The sequence below is a fragment of the Brienomyrus brachyistius genome, chromosome 25 (assembly GCF_023856365.1).
Source record: "Brienomyrus brachyistius isolate T26 chromosome 25, BBRACH_0.4, whole genome shotgun sequence".
NCBI classification, from domain to species: Eukaryota; Metazoa; Chordata; class Actinopteri; order Osteoglossiformes; family Mormyridae; genus Brienomyrus; species Brienomyrus brachyistius.
Genome location: NC_064557.1, coordinates 9703039 through 9726540, shown reverse-complemented (window position 1 = coordinate 9726540; position 23502 = coordinate 9703039). Strand labels below are relative to the sequence as shown.

At 41.3% G+C, this 23502-nt stretch overlaps 2 protein-coding genes and 1 long non-coding RNA gene across 11 annotated transcripts; 1 reads left to right on the top strand and 2 right to left on the bottom strand.

The window, feature by feature from the left end:
* Window positions 1-286: 286 nt before the first annotated feature.
* On the bottom strand, window positions 287-6194 carry chic2 (cysteine-rich hydrophobic domain 2). Its single transcript, XM_048995907.1, has 6 exons — window positions 5861-6194; window positions 4049-4103; window positions 3810-3965; window positions 2556-2612; window positions 2380-2439; window positions 287-1717 (listed from the first exon to the last, which is right to left on the bottom strand). The coding sequence occupies exons 1-6, from the start codon at window positions 5977-5979 to the stop codon at window positions 1667-1669; spliced, it is 498 nt and encodes a 165-aa protein (XP_048851864.1). The 5' UTR covers window positions 5980-6194; the 3' UTR covers window positions 287-1666.
* Window positions 6195-6826: 632 nt separating this feature from the next.
* LOC125720451 (uncharacterized) lies at window positions 6827-10945 on the top strand. 6 transcript variants are annotated; one of them, XM_048995906.1, is made up of 5 exons: window positions 8013-8157; window positions 8231-8383; window positions 8477-8569; window positions 9912-10213; window positions 10502-10945. In XM_048995906.1, exons 1-5 carry the CDS (start codon window positions 8014-8016, stop codon window positions 10503-10505), a joined length of 696 nt encoding a protein of 231 aa, XP_048851863.1. In that variant the 5' UTR covers window position 8013; the 3' UTR covers window positions 10506-10945. The 6 variants fall into 6 exon arrangements, 2 of the variants coding, with proteins under 2 accessions (XP_048851863.1, XP_048851862.1); XR_007385463.1 differs by lacking the exon at window positions 8013-8157 and adding an exon at window positions 6827-7326 and having other exon boundaries at window positions 8251-8383; window positions 9912-10945; XR_007385461.1 differs by lacking the exon at window positions 8013-8157 and adding an exon at window positions 6827-7326 and having other exon boundaries at window positions 9912-10945.
* Window positions 10946-12591: 1646 nt separating this feature from the next.
* Window positions 12592-18917, bottom strand: LOC125720453 (uncharacterized). 4 transcript variants are annotated; one of them, XR_007385468.1, is made up of 3 exons: window positions 16535-18917; window positions 13607-16210; window positions 12592-12709 (listed from the first exon to the last, which is right to left on the bottom strand). It is a non-coding gene; the product is annotated as an uncharacterized LOC125720453 (long non-coding RNA). The 4 variants fall into 4 exon arrangements; XR_007385466.1 differs by lacking the exon at window positions 12592-12709 and having other exon boundaries at window positions 12739-13701; window positions 16098-16210; XR_007385467.1 differs by lacking the exon at window positions 12592-12709 and having other exon boundaries at window positions 12739-16210; window positions 16535-17965; window positions 18392-18917.
* Between the last annotated feature and the right edge of the window lie 4585 nt (window positions 18918-23502).

Sequence of the window (23502 nt, the reverse complement as noted above, 5' to 3'; positions counted from 1 at the left end):
TACTGCCAAAGTCAACCCTCTGCTTTGCACTCTGTTGGCATACGGCGACTGTCTCAGAGGATTAAAGCTAGAATTCCGCCTTGTCCTTGAATTGTGCTGAAGGTCATGAGAAGTTCATTTTAAACTTAAACTTATCCAGAGGCATTTCTGTATGTGTCACTCACCAAATAAAACAGAGCACAAAACAGGAAGGCTGCTAGGATCCCGACACTGAGCAAATGGCGAACGGACACACTGTAGCCAGATAAACAGACCCACGTTTATACACAGAAACATCTCAGAACAATTCAGAATTCAAATTCATTTATTAAATACTAAACACTGCTTCGGTTCAGTAATCCTGCCCTTCATGTTCTTGACTTTTGAATCCGTAAAATTAAACCCAACAGGATAAATGAGTTCTGTGCTATCAGCCATGCAGGCTGTGGATTGAGCATTACAATTGCTGAACCACCATGTAAAACACAACATTCCAGCCTCACCTGAGGGATACAAAAATATTCTTTCACGTTAAATAAAATAAAAAAAAACATTTTATAACTGGGCGAAGGAAGAAACCAATGCTGATACAGAATGAAAACGGCTGCTTTTGCCTACATACTTGCTCAAAAGGCAAATGTGCATATTCTTCTGATGATTTACAATCTTATTTCAGACAAACACAGAGTAAATGTCTTGGCCAAGACCAGGTTCAATGCAGTTACAGTCCAAACGGCCTCCGAAGCCCCTCTAGCTCAGATCAGAGATGATCAGCCTCTCAATGTCATGTTGATAGGTCAGGTGAATGGGGTCTCAAGGTCGGTAAAGCAAACAGCTGCCCTCAAGAGACTCGTGCCGGGAGGGGTGGAAATGTGTATAGCAGTGATTACCCCACACACAAACAGCAAACGGTTGCACTACTAACATCTACCACCCGTTCAACAGAAAAAAAATAAACATAGGGAAAAATAGGGGCTTCCAAAGAATCTGCTGATCCTGAGCCTCCAGGCTCCTGGTTCAGGTTCTTGGTGCTGGGAACAATACGGGCTCCTGGTTCAGGTTCTTGGTGCTGGGAACAATACAGGCTCCTGGTTCAGGTTCATGGTGCTGGGAACAATACGGGCTCCTGGTTCAGGTTCATGGTGCTAGGAACAATAGGGTCCAAATCGTCCAGGGTAGGTTTCCTCAATAATCAATAAAGTGGGTTCAAAGTACCCTGGTTCAGGTCCTAGTTACTAGGCAGAAGTCCAAACCACAACAAGTTTCCACTGCAGAGAATCCGAGCCTTTGTGTCCATAGCAACTCAGGTCAGACTCCAACCATCTGACTTTTAGGTCACTGAAGATACAAACCTTGTGTCTGAAGGTTTTATACAGAAAGCCATCGGCAGAAATGGCTCAGAAGATGAACATGAAGTTTCACAGTTCCTTCTGTTAGTTCCGAGGAGATGCCCCCCCCCCCCCCCCCCCAACCCTCCTGCACCACAGGCACACACACGACTTCAGCTCGGCGGGTAGAGCCAGAGGCAATAACACAGGATGGAGAGGTGTGACAGAAACATCACAAATAAGATTTCATAAAAAAGGAAAATCCAAAGTCCAGACTGATCCCGCGCAGTGATCCCAGAGCCACCAGGAGTACCACACAAGGCACCTATGAAAGAGGAGGCCAGTGCTCAGATGCATAGCTAGTCTGGCCGTAGGATGGGAGTCTTGGGTAGAAATTCTATGAGTATGACCTAGAAAGAGAGAAATGACATCATACTCAAACAGAACACTAGTCAGTGTAAACTAAACAATGCCATGCCTGTGCAAGATTATCATTACCAATTCCAAACACAGGTAATGTATTCAGCTTGTCCCTCCCACTAACTCTCAGGCTCCTGTGATGCAAGATCCATAAAAATTTTTTTTAATTAAACATACATTAAAAATGATTATAAAAATTTTACGCACATCCCTCCGTATTAACCTGAACTGGGGCAAACGCAGCCGGCCACCCAGACACCACCATCCCAAACAGGACATCAGCGAGAGAATTCATATGGCAACAGGAGAATGACCCCCCAACCACATCAGGTTACAAATATGCAAGTCGATATACTGCAAAATAATCAGCTAAAGCTTCTATTTAAACTGCCACTAACAATTCACACGACTGGAAAACTGCTATTCCCCTATATCCTGTCTAATAATGCAGAGCCCATTACCTGTATGAAGCAAAGCTCTCTCATACTGGAATTCAGATTTACGCGATAATCTACCAGCCAGCCAGATTCAAACAGTCTACATTTAAGCCAACGTTGAAGGTCGATCGCTTCACTGTCTTTACAGATTGGCGCCAAGTGAAGGACGGATCCTATATTTCAAAACAAGGCGATTTTGGGGGAGCAAAACTTACATATTCCATCATGTTGTTGGTTTCACATTTCCGCTGGCTGAGTTTCCAATGCAGACAGAGCTGTGGAGACATACTGGGAGGTTATGGCTCCTCTCTGCCTTCCATAGCAGAACTTAAGCATTCCCAACACCTTACAGCTCATTACACACTCACCCTTCCCTCCCTACCGTACTCACCTTGTGGTACAGTCTGCTGTTTTCCCATTCCAGCAACTTCTCTATGGACCGTCGGGTCTAAAAAAAGAAAAAAAAAACCTTTTAATACAAAGTGGGAGCCAAGAACTTGTAGACATCATGGTTGGTTATTGAGCCTGACATCTTAGAGGCTTTGTGGCATGGTTTGGTAGGTCAATCAGTCTAACAACACTGAAGTAGAACCAACAAACACGGCAGTGCAAACGAGCCACATCGGAGCTCACATGGTCCAGCTTACTAGCGGGCGCTGAAAGTGTGACAAACCGAGCAGGTCGCATCAACACCACCCGATTGGTCGAAAGGCTTCGCAAACTCACAGATCCGCGAAAATTACACGTTTACGTATTTTTGCGTATTTTACCGAATTGTACCTTGGTTAGACTTCTGTCAATAAGTTTACAGTCCCGTTCATTCACTCCTTTTCTTTTACCGTGACAGCAAAAGAAAACGGCAGCCAAAGCCGTGTTCTGTGAATTAGTAGGGGTAACATTAGTATACTGTAAATGTGCTAGTGTGACCAACATCCGTTAGACGATACTGTACTCTGTTTTTACATCAAACTTTTTTTTTTTTTACAGGTAATGTATTAAGCTAATTTTAAAATTAAATCAAAGTGTTTTGGGAGCATGACTGGGGTCATATTTAGGGTTTAAACTATAGAAATAAGGACACTACCATTTTTAGTGACTCTACCAAACATCCGCGAATCCTCCTCATTCGCGACGGGTTCTGGAACGTAACCTCGCGAATGTCCGAGGTCTGACTGTATTCTGTATATTATTCATTAATAGTAGGTCTGCACATCGCGCTCCAGTTACGCATTCCCAATAATGTTTCCAACCTCCTACTTAAAATAGTACTATAGAATGGCTAAACAGAATGGATCTGTAATGCAAATGTACGCAGGTGAATGCTAATTCCGCTAGAGTTAGATGCTAACATAAGATGGCAATTCACATAGAAAATGAGGAAACCAGCAGAGTGTAAATCATGATGTGTACACCGTTTGAACAGTACAAACCCGCTCTCCAAACCCGGCAGCACCTCTACCGAGCCGACCGTTCTGTGGTGGAAAACCGAAGAGAGCCGAGAACCAACGTGTAACCAGGCTCCTTGCGGTATGGTACGGCTCGGGTATGGGTCTGTTCCTGTACGTCAGTGGGTAAGCGGCATTCGACTATAAAGCAATATACTGTAGTGTGAATGTGACACAAAGCGTTATGGCTGGATGCTCACCCTCTTGCTGAGACAGATGACCGGCCACATACTGAGGCCCAGGGAGCAGCAGCAGCACAGACAGCCACAGATCAGCCAGCGAACGTTGACTGGCAGAGTCTTCCTCAAGCAACTGTTCACCCTGCTGATGCTAGCTTTAAACTCCTCTGGCGCCACCTGGGGACAAGAAACTCAGTAAGTTTTCCATCGGCATCAAAATGAAATATAAGCTGCAACCTTAGACTAAGAACAACACTCACTTTTCCAGTTAGTGATGATGGAAATTCTGACTCGAACTTGTTGCTGAGCCCAAACCTGTGGATGAGATACAGATCAGTGATTCTTCAGAAGAAATTTAAGAATGCAGTGGAGCTCCACTGGTTACACAAAACTGCTCTCATATACCGTTGTGTAGTTTTGGGGGTGGTGCGTGTCTGTGATCAGAAGGTTGCTGGTTCAAATCCTCAAACAAAGCTCTTAATGCCCAAACGCTCCTAGGACTCGCCGAACCTACTTTCTAAAACGCGTGTCACACAGGATACACTGTCGGCTAAATATATGTAATGCATACAGCAGGCGAGGATCCGAGCAGGAATGAGCACAGCTAAACTTCCAGTGGAGGACCAGGAACAGCAAACGCTACAAACAAAGCAAGAAACAAATAAGAAAGCAATTCAAAGACAAAGGCAGAAGGGGCCGTTTATGATGTACAGGAGACCAACTCAGGAAACACAGCTGAATCATCGAAGAATAGCTGTTGTTGTAGATATGATAACCAACAGTATGAGCAGGGACTGAGGGGACAGGCAAATTGAATATTTCATACTGTCCAGGCAGTATACCGAGGTACAAGGTAATTTTTAAAGGAAGCACTATTGCGACATTTTTAAATGTTGGCAATAACATTTACTGGAGGAGGGGATGCCAAATAACATTGTCATGAAGATTTCAAAATACCGTGGTATGCCATATTATCTTAATAGTGGCTAAGCCGAGACTAATAACCTTCAGACTGTTCTCTTATTCAAGTTTACCTGTTTCACTTCACTGCTTGCATTTGTGTTTGTTGCAATACCTCTGCCCTCTGCTGGTCTAGGGGAATATGACTGCTGTATGTACGCACCGACCACAACAATCCCCAGCAAACTGTAGTATAAAACACAAGTAGTCGTGCAGGCAACTGTTCCCAGACCAAAAGCGCACATGGATAAGTTTAGTATGATTGCAGACAATTAGACAATTATGCTTGATTAAGCTATAGACTGAACGAACATCCTGCACTGGGACAGCATGGTTGCTTAATGGATAGCATTGTCATTTTACACCTCTAGGGATGGAATCCCACCCCCACTGCGTTGGTGTGGGGTTTTTAAGTTTGTCAGATTCTAAGTCTGAAAACATGCCGTTAGGCAAACTGGCACAGTGTGGGCACATGTATTCCCGATGCTAGATTGGCAATCTGCCCAGGGAATTCCGTCCTTAGGATGATGGATATATTATGTATCACAGATACATTAAAGTTTATTTTACAACAACGTAACAACAAAGACCAATTTCTTTGAATAAGGCACCGTATCGGCCCAATGCTGCCCCCCAGCCCTAAATGACGACACTGCAGTGCAGAATGGTCAGCACTTCCTCAGCAGTTTCCTCAACTTTTAACAAATATCGTTTTCAAGTTAAGACACAAACGGCGGAGTCCAACATACAGTACGTCGTTTTCAGAACAAACGCGCATGCGCACAGCCAGGCAGCGAGTCGGTTGCCTTGCTGCATTATAAACACCAAATTACGTGAATGTATCACCGCGTTACAGACAACTAATAGCCCATCATATCTAGGCCCTTGGCACTGTTCGCCAGGTACCCATGTTAGTATCAGACTCTGTGAATCAGACATCGAGAGAACACAACAAACCTCCCCCAGACAAGGAAAATGCAAACTGGCCGCTGTTTCACCCAATTATCTTCCAAACAGCAGTGGCCATTTTCTCCAACGCCGTGAAACACGGAGCCGCAGACGGACAGGCGACCGCGCTGCGCTTACTGCCCCACACCCGTGCCGATCCTTACACAGTGACGTGGCCGGATCCGCGCACCACCACCGGGTCCGGCGAGTACTTCAGCAGCTGCTCCTCGGCGGCCCTGTCTTCGTCCTCCTCTTCCTCGTAGATCTCGTCAAAGTCTTCCATCCTCCCCGGCTTGTGAAATTCAATGCGAAAACAACTGTGAACAAAATACTATTCTGTCTCAGCGGAGACTACAGCCTACACAAAGCGAAAGCGGTAGCAGAAATATCAGCCCCGAGTTTCCCCGCAGCTCCTCGTCGAAACAACAACATCCGGACCACGGCAAGCAAAACTCAAGCAGTACAACGCGAACTCCGGCCGTAATCTCGCGAGAAGTCGCGACGTTTGAGCCCCTAATGACGTATACTTAAAGTATGCATGTAGTTTTTTTTTTTTTTTTTTTTTTTAAAATAAGCGTATGGAAATAATATAGCTACAAAACAAGATAATGGGTAGTAGAATTATATAAGGAAACAATTTCAGCTGTAATGGTGGATGATGCTTCTACACTCGAGTAATACCGCATTCTAAATGAACACCCTGTTGAAAAAACTGGTTAAAAGCTGGTTAGGCTAGTTAACCAACATATGATTGTTGACCAGCTTAAGGTATATTTTCGCACGATGGTTATACCATGATGGTCATTCTGGCTGGTTTAGCTGCTCATACCAGCATGACCAACTGGTGACCCACCCAGCTAAAACCATCAAAGAGCAGCAAGAGCTGAGACTTAACCATATACTGTAAACACATAAATTATAAGGTTCTTACTATCATATGTTTCACAGCCATTCAGCAAGACAGGGAGCACCAGGACTTTGAAGACTTGGACCTTCATGCTCTTGCAAAGATATCAGGAGCCACACAACCCTTTCTAGCGACCTCATGACCCCCCATGCTCTTGCAATCCGTCTGCTGACTTCATAGGAAGAGTCACCAGAGACATGAATGTCACTGCCGAGGTACAGTACACTGTAATCCCAAAAGTTATTTGCATTCAAATGGTTTAGCTATAATCACTGATGGTAATTAATTTTCTCTGTAAAACTAAAATCATATTACTGTGTCAGACAGAACTCATTGGTTGAAGCTTTTTGCACTTAACCTATATTGTTTTGCATGTGATGCACTAAAATGAATACATTTAACATGGTTCTTTCTATTTTAAGTTTATTCTAATAAATAGTTTAAGTTCAATTTTTATAAGAGAATAAGTTTTAAACTCAACAATCAAATAATAAAAGTAAATTTGATGTTTACTGATTATGTTTAGTTGAAAGTACTTTCACTATTTTTAAGTTTTTGTTGCCCCTCCCATATTTTTCCCGCTGGAACCGAAGAGACTTCTGGACTTGTTTGTCAGAAGAAATGAAGACAAGTCGTTTTTGGTGGTTTTGCCAGGGCTTGGACATGTTTGTTTCAGTCTTCAGTCGATAGGGAGTACTTTTCCTCAAACCTTCACGCAAACTGGTGAGTTAAATCTTTGTATTTCAACGTTAAGCAAAAATAGTTGCATGTTACATTACGCAAATGTGCACGCTAATTCAATCTACAGTGAACCCTCGTTTACCGCGTTACGTCCCAAAAACAACCCGCAATAAGTGAAATCCGCAAAGTAGTGAAAAGTATTTATTATGTAAGGAATAATTGACGACGGGCCGTTGATTATTAGAAAAATAATGCACACCCGAGGTGGTGATTCGCGTCGTGGCCGTTACACCTCGGGTGTGCATTATTTTTCTAATAATCAACGGCCCGGAGTCAATTATTCCGCTTATACTACGGTTGCCACACATCAAGACATCGATCAGATGATATATTTCAAGGGATTCGTCCGGTTTTTCTACTTAAATCGCTATTGTGAGTAGGATTATTTCTTCCGCATCTCATCCAACGACTCTTTTGCGAGTTCCAAAACGTCATTTTAAAGCTGGCGATGGAGGCTTGAGCCGTTGATAGCAGACTAATGCAGTTAATAATGAAGTTATTAGAAAGAGAGCGAGAGAGACAGAGACACGCAGAGAGAGAGAGAGAGAGCTGTGTGTGTGTCCCTCAACAGTGTTATGAAGCACCGTCTCTGTCCGTTGTCTGCTTTAAGATGCAGCGCTGTTAATAACGTTAACGTTACCTCGCTAGTGAGAAATGTCATGTGATGAAATGAAGAAAAAATCTCCGGATGTTTCCATCATAAAACATGCCATGAACACCACTTTTGCCTTAAGAAGAGCAGAAGTAGTGAAGGATAAGCCTGACATCAGGCAGATGGTTCAGCGGTGGCCAGCGCTTTTTACTGAAAGCCAGGTTTGTGATTTTATTTTATGTTTTTCATCTAGTTTTAGTATTTTTGAAAATAATAACTGGGCTTGTTTTAAAGGTCAACTTGGAATTCACCAGAATTACTGGAAAAAGCCTCATAGGAGAATTCTTTTCTGCTCTGGATGGTCTGTATCCTGGCTTAGAAGAGGTCTTCACGAGAAAGACAGGACGTGTGGGCCAAGAACTGGCAGACCTTCGGAAGCAAAAGCAGGTGAGTTGGCATCATATTTTATTCTTTTATTTGTACAGCATGTCTCATCTCATGAGTTAGAGTGGTAAATGTGTCTGTTTTAACATGTTGCAGAGCATGGAGCCCACTGTCAACAGATGTTACGCCTTGAGGGGACTTCCAATTATTCTTGGGGACAATGCCTCCAAGTTCTTAACGAGTCAAAAAGTAAGTATATAGGAATATTGTAATTTTACCTTTTCTTTTGATATACTGGTTTATTAATTTACCATATTCCAAAAACATACACACATGGGTCTAGATTTATTTATTTTATTATTTTTATTGTTGATTTACACAGGTATGTCTCTTGAGACTCTGAGTCGCATTTGCAAGAGAGACCTTTTAACAGTTTTTACAAATCCTGTAAAACATACAATGTAGTCAGAGTCCTTCACATGGTTTTTAAAATGTTGATGGGTAATAAAGCTGTCCACAGACTATAGATATTATTGTTCCCAAAATGAAATAATTTTTCATGTACACAGCGCATAAATAATAAAGAAACAGACAAAACAACAACAATCATACTGTAGACAGAGTACATTGGGATCTGCTGTTAAGAAAAATGAGCCTTCCTTCATTTTAGTACCATGTACAGTACCTCTATACTGAGTGTAGAGGGTTGAGCAGGGAAACCACCTCATATAGTAGTGATTTGGACATGGAGGGATAGAAATTGCAACTTAAATTACTTTAAGATCAGCTTTGAAGTGTTTGCTTTGCTTTTGGCCCAAATAGGTCACACAATATTTTAATCCAGAATGTTTGGACACAGTTTATATTTCATGCAAAATTTAGTTGTTGTTTTTTTGTCTGAAATTAAATGTAAATTAAATGTATGCATAATTTCTAGAAATGTTGAAACATTAGATTAAGCAGAGGAATAGAGCTAAATTTGGATATTCCACAAATTGGGCAAAATCATTGTCCAAAACAAAGTAAAAAATAGTGCTGAAAATGTCATCAAAACATGCAGTTAAATGTGAGAAAATATTACACAGGATGGTCCATTTGGTAAATGTAAAATTGTAAAGGTACCCACAGATAACAAAACATTTTGTTTCTGCACTCTGATAAAAGCCACCTTGGCTGAAATGCATTGGGTAATTTTTTTAATTGAAGGCCATGATAAAATAAAGGCTTGTAACTTTTTCATAACAGACAGAGTGCCTTGGTTTTTGTTTATTTGTCTGTGGGTACCTTTACAAGTGGACCAGAGTAGAAGAGTGAACCAATGGACGGTGTTAGATGAAGCTCATCATCTTTATTTCAAATGTAAAATGCAGAGGACAAACTTCATTATACAGTTGTATAATGACAATAAGCCTTACAGATTCCCCAGATTTTCCGTTTTTTTTTTTTTTTTTTTTTTTTTTTTTTTTTTTTTTTTACAATTAACTTGTACTTAAATAATAAACAGCATTTATAGAAATACAATACTTTGACCTTTTATACTTGTGTTACTCTCCACCAACAGGTTAACTCACTGTTTTTCCCCCCTCTGTAGAATGCTGCTGATGGTGACCTTGAAATCCCAATAGGAATCATCTTCAATGGTGAAAACGGAAGTCCAGAGCAAGAACTGAACCCCTCCCAACTGGGGATCCTTCTAGAGGGCAATGTGGTTATGGATTCCATCTGCAGTCTTCCTTTGGCAATGTGTCTCCTGTTCGGACTGACTTATGCACTCCACTTGGAGTACCCAAAGTGCATGAAGAATACCTTCCTGTTTATCCAGCAGATTATGCTGAATCTGGGACGAAACGATCCTCCTCCAAAACTCCAAAGGCTAAAAAATGAGCTTTCAATGTGAGATACTGAGATATGTTCTTACCTTAGCTTTGAAGAGTTGATGCATACCAGTAACCCTAGTGCACTCTGAAGCATAGACTGAGTTACTGGGGGGATGAAGAAGTGCTCCTACAGTGTTATTACACCTTGTAATATAGTACCCCTTCTTATCGGCTTAGAAAATCCACACATTAAATTTAGTTAAACTAAACTTGGAAGAGTGTCACTTTGAGGCTTTGCTCCATTTGCATGACTGAGGGCACGCACAAAGACAAAACTGGTACACATCAACTCGTCAAAGCTAAGGTAAGAACATATCTTATGTAAAATCAGTGACCTATTCCTTTAATTTCATTGTCTCGCTGGGGCCATTCCTTATTCCATAGTTTTTATTTTTCCAAGTTAAAATATTTGTGGAAATAAGTTTTACTGTTACAACTTGTTACCCAGAGTGTCACACCAAAGTTCTTTACTTGTGATACACAGTTTTATCTGTTTAAAAGGATTGTTTTAAAGAAAATGTTTTATATGAAGTTCAATTGTGCACTTGTTTCACTTACTGTGAAAAAAAAACTACCTCAGAGACCACAAATAAGTTCTTGTCAAAAAGTGTCTTGGAATAACTGAAATATTGAAATAATGTTTCTGAAAGAAATGTTTTCTTAGAAGCGCCATGTGTAAAAATTGTAATACTGTTCAAAGGAAAACAAAAGTCTTGTTTTGTTATAAATAAAGTAAAAAAAAAAAACACTTTAGTGTTCTTTGGTTTTGAGTGTGTTTGCCTTGACATATTAAGTTTTAGTAATAATAATACATTTAATTAAAAGACGCTTTTAATTAAACAATATGCAAAAAAATGAGTTTTGTAATATTAGCACCACTTAAACAATTGAGTTTTTTCTATTAGTATTAAGTTAACTGTACTTAAACAAATTATTTTTTAAATATTGAATACTTAAACAGTTTAGGTAGTGATGACTCAATATAGTACATTGTGACAATTTTACTTTTAAGTTTACTCTACTAAATCAGTTGATTTTTGGTTTTGGGTTGATTACTCAAATCATTTGAAGGGAATCGGTTTCCTCAAACGATTTAAGTGGATTGAACTTATCCGGGTTTACAGTGTAGGTAAAGCTCACAACAAGGTTGACATTCTCCCCGCAGACAGACACACTACTGATGGCAGGAGGACAGTCTTACCACCAGCCTGGGGAAGTTCACCCCGGATACCACAGATCCCTGTGTCCTTCCCTACCCCCAGCTGATTCACCACCCGAGCAATCTCAGTGAGATTAGAAGCTTCATAGCTGATCAGAGGATCAGCTTTGAGAACCGTGGAGCCAGAGATCCCCAACATCCTAGCTGGAGGGTCAAAGTAATCGGGCCAGCAGGGCACAACTGCAGTGTCATCCGTAAGGACCGTTCATCACCTGCCCTGACCGCAAGTCTCCTTGGAACAGATTCAGATGTGTATAATGCGTCAATTCCTCTGTAAACAGGACATGGGTCACTAGACCAGAGATGGTGTGTCACCTGCTCACAGATTCATCTAACAAACGTTTCCTTATCTGCCCTCAGAGCCATCCTCAGTTCCCGGTACTGACTGCACTCAGGGTCTCATCGTTGAGGTGGTTCGTCATGTGGTGGTACGGCAACGCGCTGTCGTCAGTGTCCTAGTTTTTCCAGAAATCAAACGTGGCCAGCGGTTAGTTACAGAGTGTCTATGAAAGCATAAAGTTCTTTTGATTTCTGTGCATGACAGAAAGTGATGTTTCCTTTTGTATGCAGAATTCGTGGAAGCACATTGCCTTTCGTGGACAGAAGGCTAATGTATCCACTTTCATGAATTAAAGGGTCATATCATTCACAAAATGCATTTTGCAGAGGAAAAAAATTTTGTGCACAAAATGTGTTCTGTGGAATCACAAAATGAATTCCGTGCCGTTTCTTGTTCAATTTCTAACTGAAAAAATCCATTTCCTGAAGTAAACTTTTTGCGCAGGCAATGCATTTGTGGAACCTCGAAATGCATTTCTTTTGCTGACTAACGAAAGGCACGTAGTGGGGGGGGGGGGGGAGAATAGTACCTTCCGATGACCAGAAGGTGGAGCACTGCCATTGATTTTGCAGACCCGTGTAATCCCAGTTTGCTAAAGTCCTCAGGACGCTCTTTGAACATTTGCCGGAATGTTACCTAAAAGTTTGTTTGTGGAGTCCTTTAAATGTCATACTTTGAAAAGAGTATTTTATTATTTTTTTAAAGGAAGTAAATTATGAAGAAAGTTTAAAAGAAATTTTCTGGTTCCAGAATGAAAGCAAAATTGTTACTTGATTCCTTTACGTGTGTGTCTGAAATCTGAAAAGTAACCATACAACATTATAGTAGAAATATGGCGCTTTCAGACAATTTATTCAAAAATGAGAAGAGGGAGCTGAAAATTGGAAGTTTTGGACTGGTAACCAAGTTGAAGCCGAGGAACAAGAAGCTGCTTTTTGCTGAATCCCTGGTACCTGAAATGGGCAAGAGTGCAGCATGTGTGTCATACAGTATGTGAAAAACCTCAAACACCTTTGCTGCCAGTCACAATACAGGTACAAGCTTCTGGTTGGTGAAATCCCTTTAATCAAGACCTACAGAACATTAAGAAAATAATCTAAAATCTTAAACAGGATCTACCTCTCTAAAATCCTATCCCTCAGAATGTTATTTGAGTCCAGGTAATCTACAATTTTCACTTGGATTATAGCTTCTATTACTTTTCCAGGTATGCAAGTTAAACTGATTGACCTATAGTTTGCTGAATTACTTCTATCCTCTTTTTTGAATATGGGTCTTATATTAGCATACTTCCAATGAGAAGGCACCACACCAGCAGATAATGATTTCTGAAATAGCAAATTTAAAAGTTGGGTAATAATTTCCCTAATCTTTTTTAAAACTATAGGTAAGATGCCATCAGGGGCCTGTGATTTATTTATTTTGGGCTTAGCTAGGCTTAGTACTACATCAGTTATACATATATTGGTCATAGAAGACGCTGTACTAGTAAGTTGTCCTCTACTGTGAACGCCCGAGTAAAATAATCATTAAAAACTCATTTACTATATCAATTTTATTTTCAATTATAAGGCCCTTACTATTCTGCAAGCCAGTGATTTCAGCTTTTAGAGCTCTTTTGGAAATACAATATTGAAAGAAACGTTTAATGTCATCCTTAGCCTCCAATGCAATCTTTCTTTCTACATTCCTCTTAGTGAGTCTAATGTTATTTAACTCAACCTGTAGAGTTAGATACTCCTGCTTTATTTTGAAATCATTAGTTATTTTTCCCATTGTTGGATTGATGGATGAATATAATTGGTTTGCTTAACTGAAATATATTAAACCCCCACCCAAGGGCATCACACCTAAGTGACTTCCATCTAGTAGCTGCGATGCTGTGCCACAGCTCAAAGCAGTGAAGAACCCAGTGGTGAAGTTCTTCAACCGATTGGCCCAGCACCTATTTCAAAAGGAAGAAATCAAGGGGTGAACTTCATCAGCATAAACCCTACCAGAAGATGCTCTCTCAGTTCCTCAGACTCAAATGCTTGACCTGGAAACTCCATGCTTTCTCACAGTTGAGCCTTCACAAGGGGGATGAGCAACATGGCAGCTTGATGTACAGCAGGGTTCGCCCAGCCTGCGGGGTCACTTGTTGTTGAGCAGGTCGAAAGCAGGTTGCTGACTAAGTTGAGCTGGTCACAGTGGTTGAGGTAAAGATGTGCTATTCACAACAGCAAATCCTTCTCCTGTTCTATTGCTGATACCATTCCGTCCTGCACTAGCACATGTTATAGCTTGTCTTGGTGTTTTGCATGGACAAAGCTATAATGTATTGAATGTTAGCATAGTCCTCTTTGGACTCTGGTGAATTCCATGCTTTTTTTAACTGGTACCTGTGTTTATTTACACAGTGACACGTAGAGCAGCTGTACCAAGCAAGTGCGATGATGACCGATCCCCGAGTGCCTCCCTCAGTTTCCCGTACACTCCATTATGAAAAAAAACTTTGTGTTTCAACCATTCAAACATGGGAGTCAGGTTTCTGGGGCAATCCTCCAACCCCTTTGAGCTTAAATTAAGCAATTTACTTTTAACTATAGGAGTTAAAAAATACAACACAAACTCCAAAAGGGTTTGATGTGGTGACGTAATCTAACACCAAGTTCAAATTGGCCTGCTACCTTGGCGATGTTAGAATGCCTGGTGATGTCAGTGATACTGCCACATCACTGAGAACTTTGGAAGCGGAAGCGCGGCTCATTACGCATTTCCTGCTTTCTACAGACCAGTCGCTGATCAGTGCTTCTCTTAAAGAAATCATGGCTGTCAGCGAGTCGCCCTGTGTTCAGACTAGACCCGAAGTGGCTGAGGTTGAAATTGATCTCAGCACGTCAAGGGGTTACAAGAGAGATTTTGGAACTTGCATGTGCTACAAAGTTTGCAGTTAGAATGCAGTTAATTTTTCTGAGGTGGAGCAGATACTTGAACAGGATCTACCAGAAAGAGTCACGGCAAAATATCTTTAACTCTTAACACTTTGACATGTTTTTTAGAGCACTTTTGGCAAGTCCTATAAAATGGCAGACCTTGTCAATGGTGACACCTTTGCAGTGATGGTCATACCTCTGTATTCCTGGGGAATGGATGAGGTGTGTTGTATAGATTGTGCTTAATGTCAGCCCTCTCTGCAGTTTATATGAATTTCATTTTTGCTTAATGAGATGGTGGTTTGTCAAGAAATTGAGATCTTAAGAAAACTCCAGCGCAGGAACATGGTGGGCAGTCCATGACTTTTGCAGACATTTCATTAAGGCTAAGATTCTGCGATGATTCAGGCTGCCCCCGTTTCTCCCAGCCCAGACACTTCATGACATCTTAAAGGCTTGAGGGACTACAACTGACCCCGAAGTTCGCTACTATATGCAGAAGCTTGTTTCGAGTATTAAATACATCAACCGCCAAGGCAATATCCATAGGGACAAATTATGGATGTATACGCTGTGCTTAATCCTCTGTATATTAATGCTGTTGTCTCATGTGGCATTGTTAGTGTACTTACTATGGATTTCTGTATAGTGTTAATTTTGCAATTCGGTTAAGTCTGCAGTTTGGTGAACCTTTTGAGTCTGTACTAGATGCAGATTTTTTTGCCTTTAAGACAATTTGTTCATAAATGATGAACTGGAACTGAAAATTGGGGATTTTGGACTGGCAACCAAGCCAAGATTGAAGTACGTACTTTTTGTACGATCTCTGGCAAAGCCTTCAAATTGCTTATACAGCAAGTGAAAGCACATGCGTGCTTAATGTTTTCCCATTTGTGTGTGTTGTAGAGAAGTTTGTGGAACACCCTGCTATATGGCTCCAGAAGTGTGGAAACGGAAGGGACATGGAGCAAAAGCAGATATTTGGGCACTGGGCTGTCATGTATGTGTACTTCCTGAACTCCCCTCCTGGCCAAAGATCACTATTGCTATCAAAATCTGTTTAGTGCTTGAAGAAGACACATTTGTAACTTGGATAAAATATGCTTTTTATCCGTGAAAGAGGAAAGAAAAAAAGAATATTCGCTCACAGTTGAAAGGAAAGGAATTTAGCTTTGCGTTTGTGAATCCCGTTATAATGGACTTTAAGGAATCTAACAAAATAGTCCGTTATATCCACAGTCCGTTATAGCCAGAATTAATGTATGCCCAGAACACAACTACAGGACACCATTTATTCATGTCACACCCCAGCAGACACACATATGGTATAGATCATTATATTATACATGTAGCAGTCCAACTTTACCTGACCGTTGGAAGTATATATGGCCTATAAGTGGTTATACATGTACGGTACAGTACTAACCTTGACCTCTTTTCTTCCTGCATTCCCCCAGCTGCGAGCGTCATCTGCTGATGCACAGCATGCCTGGTGATGGACAGCCACACGGACCAGTGTTGCCCTCTGTTACGCCATGCCTATTTATAGAGCGTGACTATTAATAATCCCAACTATGTATCTGCACTGGATATCACTGGCATGCCATGCGCCTTGTAGGCGGAGCCTATATTTCCATTATAGCCGAACAAAACTACAGCTAAAAGTGGCCCTGGAGACCAAATTGTTTGTCCGTTAAAAGCAAAATCCCATTATATGCGAGTCCACTATATCCGATTTGTAAAGGCGCATGGCCGGGACCAGCAGACCTCGTCCATTACAGACGATATTCCATTATAAGAAAGTGTACTACAACGGCATTATACTGTAGTAAGAGTAGGTTAGCGATTGTCTTTTGTTTTCACCTTTTTGTGTCAGGGAAGTTTTCGTTGATACACGATTAGGTATTTGTCGACGTTTTTGTCCAGCAGGTCGTACGGCGGGGGGGGTAGACCATAGGCCATGCTCTCCCCCCGCAACCCAGCTTCTTAGCTGGGTCAAGTTTCTCTGCACATCCTCCATGAGGTGCGGATCCTTGGAAGGGTCTCCCTCGACCATTTAAAGAGGGCTCTGGAAGCTGTGTCCTCCTTTGTTTCTAGCTGCCCATACCAGTAGATCACCTCGATTTTTGGTTGACGAGGTGTTCCTCCTCCATAAGGCGAGGCATCTTCTTTTGGAGTCCAATCATTCTACCATGGATTACAGGCAGAGACAGTGGAAGTAGAGGCAGGCCTGCGATTTAATTCCCGGGCAAACACAAACCAGGACCATGGAACAGGCAGACATGATATGACATTAATGACCAGATTAGGGAAAACATACCCAACACAGAGTTAAGTACATCAGACTAATTAACATCAAGCCGGTAACACAGGGATTCCACACGAGGTAGATGGGGGGGCGTGGCACACAGAAGGACAGGAGGAGCAGGTCATTACAGAATAGTCGAGCCAGGCAGAAATCAAGTGATATGACTTTATATACTGTCATCCTGAGGTGAGTTCAATGGCTCAAAGGGTTTAACCCCTTGAATGCCAGGGAATCATTACATGAAGACAACCAATGTGTATGTTAGCTGTGTTCCCAGCTGGATTTGAAGGTGCAAAACCCCTTTAGTTCCTGTCTAAAATTTGTCGAAAAATGTCATCAAATCTGAACATGAGAAAAGATTTAGAAGGTGAAAACAACTTTTGTCTGTTTAAAAGGAAAATTATTTTCAAACATCATACTTGTCGTGACTGGCGTGGCGTAGACCGGGGAAGCAGCCAAGGAGAACAGGACTGGGGTAAAATAAAGGGGTTTTAGTTGAAAAAGGAGCACAAAAGACATATAGACTTCAATGACCGGGCTGGAAAACATACCTAACGCAGACTAAATACATTGAACTAATGACAGCAACAGGAAACAGCTGGTGAACACGGGGAATCCACACGGGGTTAATGAGGGGGGCGTGGCACGCAGAAGGATCAGATGAGGATCAGGTCATAAAAATACTGAAGTTAAATTCCTCGGCTTCTATACTTGTAAATTATTAGATAATGTTAACCTTATAAGAAGTGATATTTTTGTTTAGATGTAATATTCTGTCATAAAAATTATAATGACAGAACACTCGGGAAAGGTCCAACGTTCCTTTATTGGGGCAAACCTGAGAGAAGACCGTAATCGTCGTCAGGTCGGGAGCCGTAAGGTCGAAGATCCGGGAGGTCTGTCCGCGGACGCAGACAGGGCACACAGGAGAGGGAAGGGTCCGAAGGCGCAGGAAGCGGGAGCAGGGAGAGTCGGGTGGATCGGAGCTGGAACAGAGGCTGGGTGTGATATATGCACTGAACCTCAGTTATCCTATGGTACTGAAAGTCATGTTTGAAGTACTTCAGAAGCTCTTCCTTCAACTGGATGCTAGCAGACTCTCAACCAAGGTATAGATGCTGAAGAACAAACTGAATGAATGAACCAAACAGAATGCTGCAACACGAGCTGACTTGTTTGTAAAAATGGTAATTTCTACGTTTTTTTCCTTCCATAGTACTAAATTAATACACGTTCTGCTGTCGACTTTTGTTATGGTTTGACTATTACAAAAAAAGAGAACTACAAGCCTGTTGTATTGTTTCACAATAACATTGACGAATAAAAATTGTTTATGCTGCATCAAGGTGGTTTATGATTGTTAATGTCGGGTAGCAAAGCAAACACAAGTTGACATTTGTTAATATAATTACATTCAAGTGGCAGATGTCACTCCTCCACCGCAGCATGCACTGTATCTGAACGGCACCTGCCACTATTAAACGCCGCTACCTGCCGTTTCCGGGTGTCGCTTCCGCCTGCCCGCTGCAGTTGCGGGGCTGAATCCTTGCTTGCGACCTTGGCAGCAGCGCCTCTAGGATCACAGACTGCAATGGTCACAGGATTTGGTATAACACATGTTTGTGAGCGGTTCAGACAATATTGTAATGCGTCTCATGAAGCATTTCCAGAATTTTTTTCTGACGAATTTCCTGAAACTACACATTCCATACATCTAATCGATTCGACAAAAAAAGTTCGTTTTTCCATGCTGTGATTCAGTTTCAAGAAACTGTAGAAATGCAGACCCTACGCTATTTATTGTAAAAGCCTACAGTTCTACACAGATTGCCGATGTTAGAATGCCTGGTGATGTCAGTGATACTGCCACATCACTGAGAACTTTGGAAGCGGAAGCGCGGCTCATTACGCATTTCCTGCTTTCTACAGACCAGTCGCTGATCAGTGCTTCTCTTAAAGAAATCATGGCTGTCAGCGAGTCAGTGAGCAGAGTGGAAATTGCTCTCCTGGCCTACTTTATATTGTCAGCATTTATAGTTCAGATATGCTTCTTTCAACTGTTTAAGTTTCATTCCCATCACTAAGTATCTATACAGTCAACCACGCCCCCGAAGTAGGGGGTCCTGTGGGGGATTTCTCACCTGTGACCATTTTCAGATGGCAATATATCAAAGAATAAATGGTTTAGAATGAATTTGCATCTGCTTACAGTATCTTCCTCAAATAAAAATATAGAATAATATTGGATGTAGGTGTGGTGGTGACCCCACAGCTTGGGGTCAAAATCCGAAAAAAAGTGTTTGAGGTTGAACCAAAAACTGATTTTTGCAGGTCCATAACTTTGAAGTGCTTCCCCTGGGCTTAATTAATGCCAGATTCTAAAAGAGCAGGGAAAATGCTAGAAGAGCAATTTTCAGCTCTCTAGCATGCTTAGAAACGAAGATATGGTCTCCTGAAAACCCTTACAAATTATATGCATGATTCGCGAGTGCAAAAAAGGGCGTGGTACCCAAATTTGAAAGGGCCATAACTTTGGACTGCATCAGAATTTTTCAATTTGGCAGTCCTTCAGCCTAATTCCCTGCCGTGCTAGCAGAATGTTTGAGACACAGCTGACCATTAATGGACTAACAGTGAAAGCGCCAGGCTGAACGTAATATGGGTAGTATCCTGTGAGAGTGTTCTCCGGGATCGGAGTTGGGAAATTATGGACATTCTTTTACACTAGTGGCCACTGAACAATTACACTTCGTGGTCATCAAATCACTCTATTACAAGCCACTTTAAATAAAACACTTAAGCATATTTGCACTGTACAAGACACTTTAAATATGTGGATTGCATAATCCTGGACATTACCATTGTTTTACCACCATTTATAATAATTCCATTCCACACAAAAATTACATAAATATATACCTACTCGTACAGCTGCTCTTATTGTTCTATATTTCTTCATATATTCTTTATATATTTTCTATATTGTGTTTTTGTTGTACAGTTATTTTAACTTTAATTTTTATATTTTATTTTCATTCTTTCCTAGTTAAATTTACCTTTTATTTTAATTCTCATTTATTTCCTATTCCTAGTCTTTTATTTTTAGGTCACGCGTAGTTGTCTAAGCATTTCACTGCATATCGTACTGTGTATGACTGTGTATGTGACAAATAAAATTTGAATTTGAAACACTGAATTAAAATTAGGAACTGCTGTGAAAGACACTAGGAGGTGCTAGATCTCTGCAGACCCTTACCTGAAATACAGTGTCCAAAAGCTGTACTGCTTTATACAAGATGCTACTATATCACTGTATTATTCCCCTGGTACTTGGTGAATGATCTTTAAAATTTGCCAGGATGCAGGGTGTCCCGAGAGTGATCCTGATAGTTATCTTGGACTCTCCCACAACTTCTGATCACTCTGTTCCTGAGCTAAAGAGAACCGAGGGCATATTTGTAAGTCTCCAAATACGTCTGTTGCATACAATTTGTCATTTAATTCCCTAAATTGATGTTTATAAGCAGGAAATGATCAAAAATTCTCCCAATGAAAGCAGCACCATCCAGATGTAGCTACAAACTAGTCAACTAGAGCAGTCAACTAGTTGACTATATGTCAGTTATAAACTAATGCCAACACAAATGTGTCTTCCCTTCTAGTTGACCAAAAACACATCACTAGGCAACACCTCAAATGACTTGATTAGCAGCGTCGAAAACAGCGAAGATGAATATGTACCCGAGTCATCTGAAAGTTCAGAGGTACTCCAGTCCTCTCTCATCTGAACACGTGTCAGACACTAACAGCATGGATGGAATCGAGCTCTGCACAGCCACATCACCAACTGAGGATGAAGTCAAAGATGCATCAAATGATGAGAGCAGCAATGAGGAGTGTCATGAAGCTCTGGAAGAGGGCACATGGGGGCGTAGGTTGTACAATAAAAAGCAGTATTGCTTATATTGTTCAAAACCTTTCAGCCAAATGTCATGGCACCTAGACAGAATTCACAAAAATGAAAAGGATGTGGCAAAGGCTGTCAGTTTTTCTAATTGGTCAAAAGAGAGATTGATTTGGACCTTAAGAAATAAGGGGAATCGTGCACAGTGATGTTTTAAAAGCTGCAAAAGTTGTACTGGTCCCACCTCAAACAAGCAACTTCCAGAAAAGCAGATGTGAAGGACGACATGTACTGTATTAACTGTCAAGGCCTTTTCAGACGATATGCATTGTGGAGGCACATGTCAAGGTGTAGCCTTGCCAAGAACTGTGAAGTTACAAAATCAGGTAAAAATCAAGAATTCAAGCTCTCTGTACTTATGCACAGCCGGTTCCTGAAGGTGGAAGTCAGATCTTACGGCGACTGAAGAGTGACATGAAGCATAATGAAGTAACAGACCATTCAAAGTGACATTTGCATTGTTACTGGTGGTGGCCTAGGTGGAGCAGATGTGCCCCCAGAAAATATAAAAAAGACAGACATCAGGAGCTGCGTTTTTCACCTAGTAGGATAACATTATAAATAAGGTTACAATGGAAAGTTCAAAATAACGGGTACTGTAGATCAAGCATGAGATTCATAATGACCATCTTGCTTACCTGTCTAGCAGGACATTTACCAGTCTTGTAGAAAATGGACGAATCCATTCTTCTCTTCAAGTGCAGAAAAATAAGTATAAAACGAAAAACAGGTTAAGTGATCACTGAGCTAGGACAGTTCTCTACTTTTATATAAACAAACTAGGTATTTGCATCTACTGATGGTTGAATCCCATTGGCTAATCGAGGTGGAGCTTACAGTACCTTAACCAATCACAAATGCTTGGCAGAACTTGCCCTTTTATGCACACACTTACAATATTTATACACTGATATCCTAATGCATCTCTGAAACAACCACTGGAATACAACTGACACACACTATGCTGTATTATAACGGAGATGACGTGCATCCACAATGAGAGGTCTAGTGAGATTTGTGTCATGTGAGTAAATGGAAAAACAATAGAGGTGATCCAGCAAGATATTGCGGACCTGGGTATCAAAATGACAGAGAGCACTGCAATACCACTTCAGAGAGAGAGAACCTGGCCATCCACACCCAAGGAAACAATCAGTAAGTATTTTACTGGAGTGAAAAACAGTGTGCACTCAAAAAGCACAACTGGTTCCTTGATATATAGTAGTATACATCATAAAGTTATAAATAATCCATACAGTGCATTCCTGCAATTATATCACTTTTGCTTTTTTTGTAATAGTTTGTGTTTTATTTCCACAGTAACCTTCTGGTTGCCATTGATGACCTGACAAAAACAAATGACAACTGTCCAAGAAGTAAAGCAGAAGATTGCAGCTGATTTTGGTGTTCAACTTAGCCTGACTACTGTGCACTGTGACCGCAGAAAGCTTGGGTGGAAATACGGAAGGATTTACTTCACACCAATGATCAAAGATGCAAGGCTAAGGCAAGCGCTTCAGTGAATTGAGTCTGGGGAAATATGGCAGAATGTGTTTACAGATGAAACATCTGTATCTCTGGAACACTATGCCAGGCTTAGTTAAGAGGATGGACCACTTTGTTGCCAAACCAATGCCCAATCATCCCCTTAAACGTCACGTCTGGGGGATTATTTCCCGACATGGCGCAGGACCAGTCATCTTTGAGGGAGTCATGGACAGACACCACTTTGAGAACAGTATCAAAGAAGTGGCTGCACCATACATCATGAGATACTTTGGGTTAGATCATCATTTCTTCCAGGATAATGACCCAAAGCACACTACTTCTGCTGCTTGCATGTCTTCGATGGGAATCAACTGGGTGAAGACTCCACCAGATTTCAAATCCCCAGATTTGAATCCCATCGAGCTTGTTTGGCACATGATGAAAGACTTCATCCGCAAGGAGGCCAAGCCAGGTACAAAGCAGCAGCGTGTCCAAGCAAGAGTGTTTTTTTGGGAGAGGAGAGTGACTCAAGATGTGCGTAATATCAGCCTCTGCCACCAGAGTGTGAATGTGTGTGTGAATGTGAGGCAAACTGAAGTGCTTTGAGTGCTTGAAGGAATGGAAAAGTGTGCTATATGAATGCAATCCATTTACCATTTAACAGACTGACAGGCCTAGATAAGGTTGATTGTGGAGAATAAAGGTGGACAGAGTGGAAAATGAAGAAAAAAAAAATGGTTGTGTACTGTGCTTGAATAAAACAGGCATTCCTTAGTGTGTTCTGTCTTTGTCTGGCTAACAGTCTGAAAGGCTGCTGATGGCTGCACATTCACGGGTGGGGGAGAGGGGCAGTCACAATGACGTGTGAATGCGTCATTAACTTCTCTCCTTGGCCACAATAAAGAGAGATATATGTTTGCAGGGGTCAAGGTGATGTTGTTTTCTTAAACCTAAGAACACCGAACCAACGGTCAAGCATGGTGGTGGTAGTACAGTATCATGCTGTTTTGCTGATAGTACTGTACATCAGTAAATTACACAAACAGGATGGAATAATGAAGCAGCACTAGA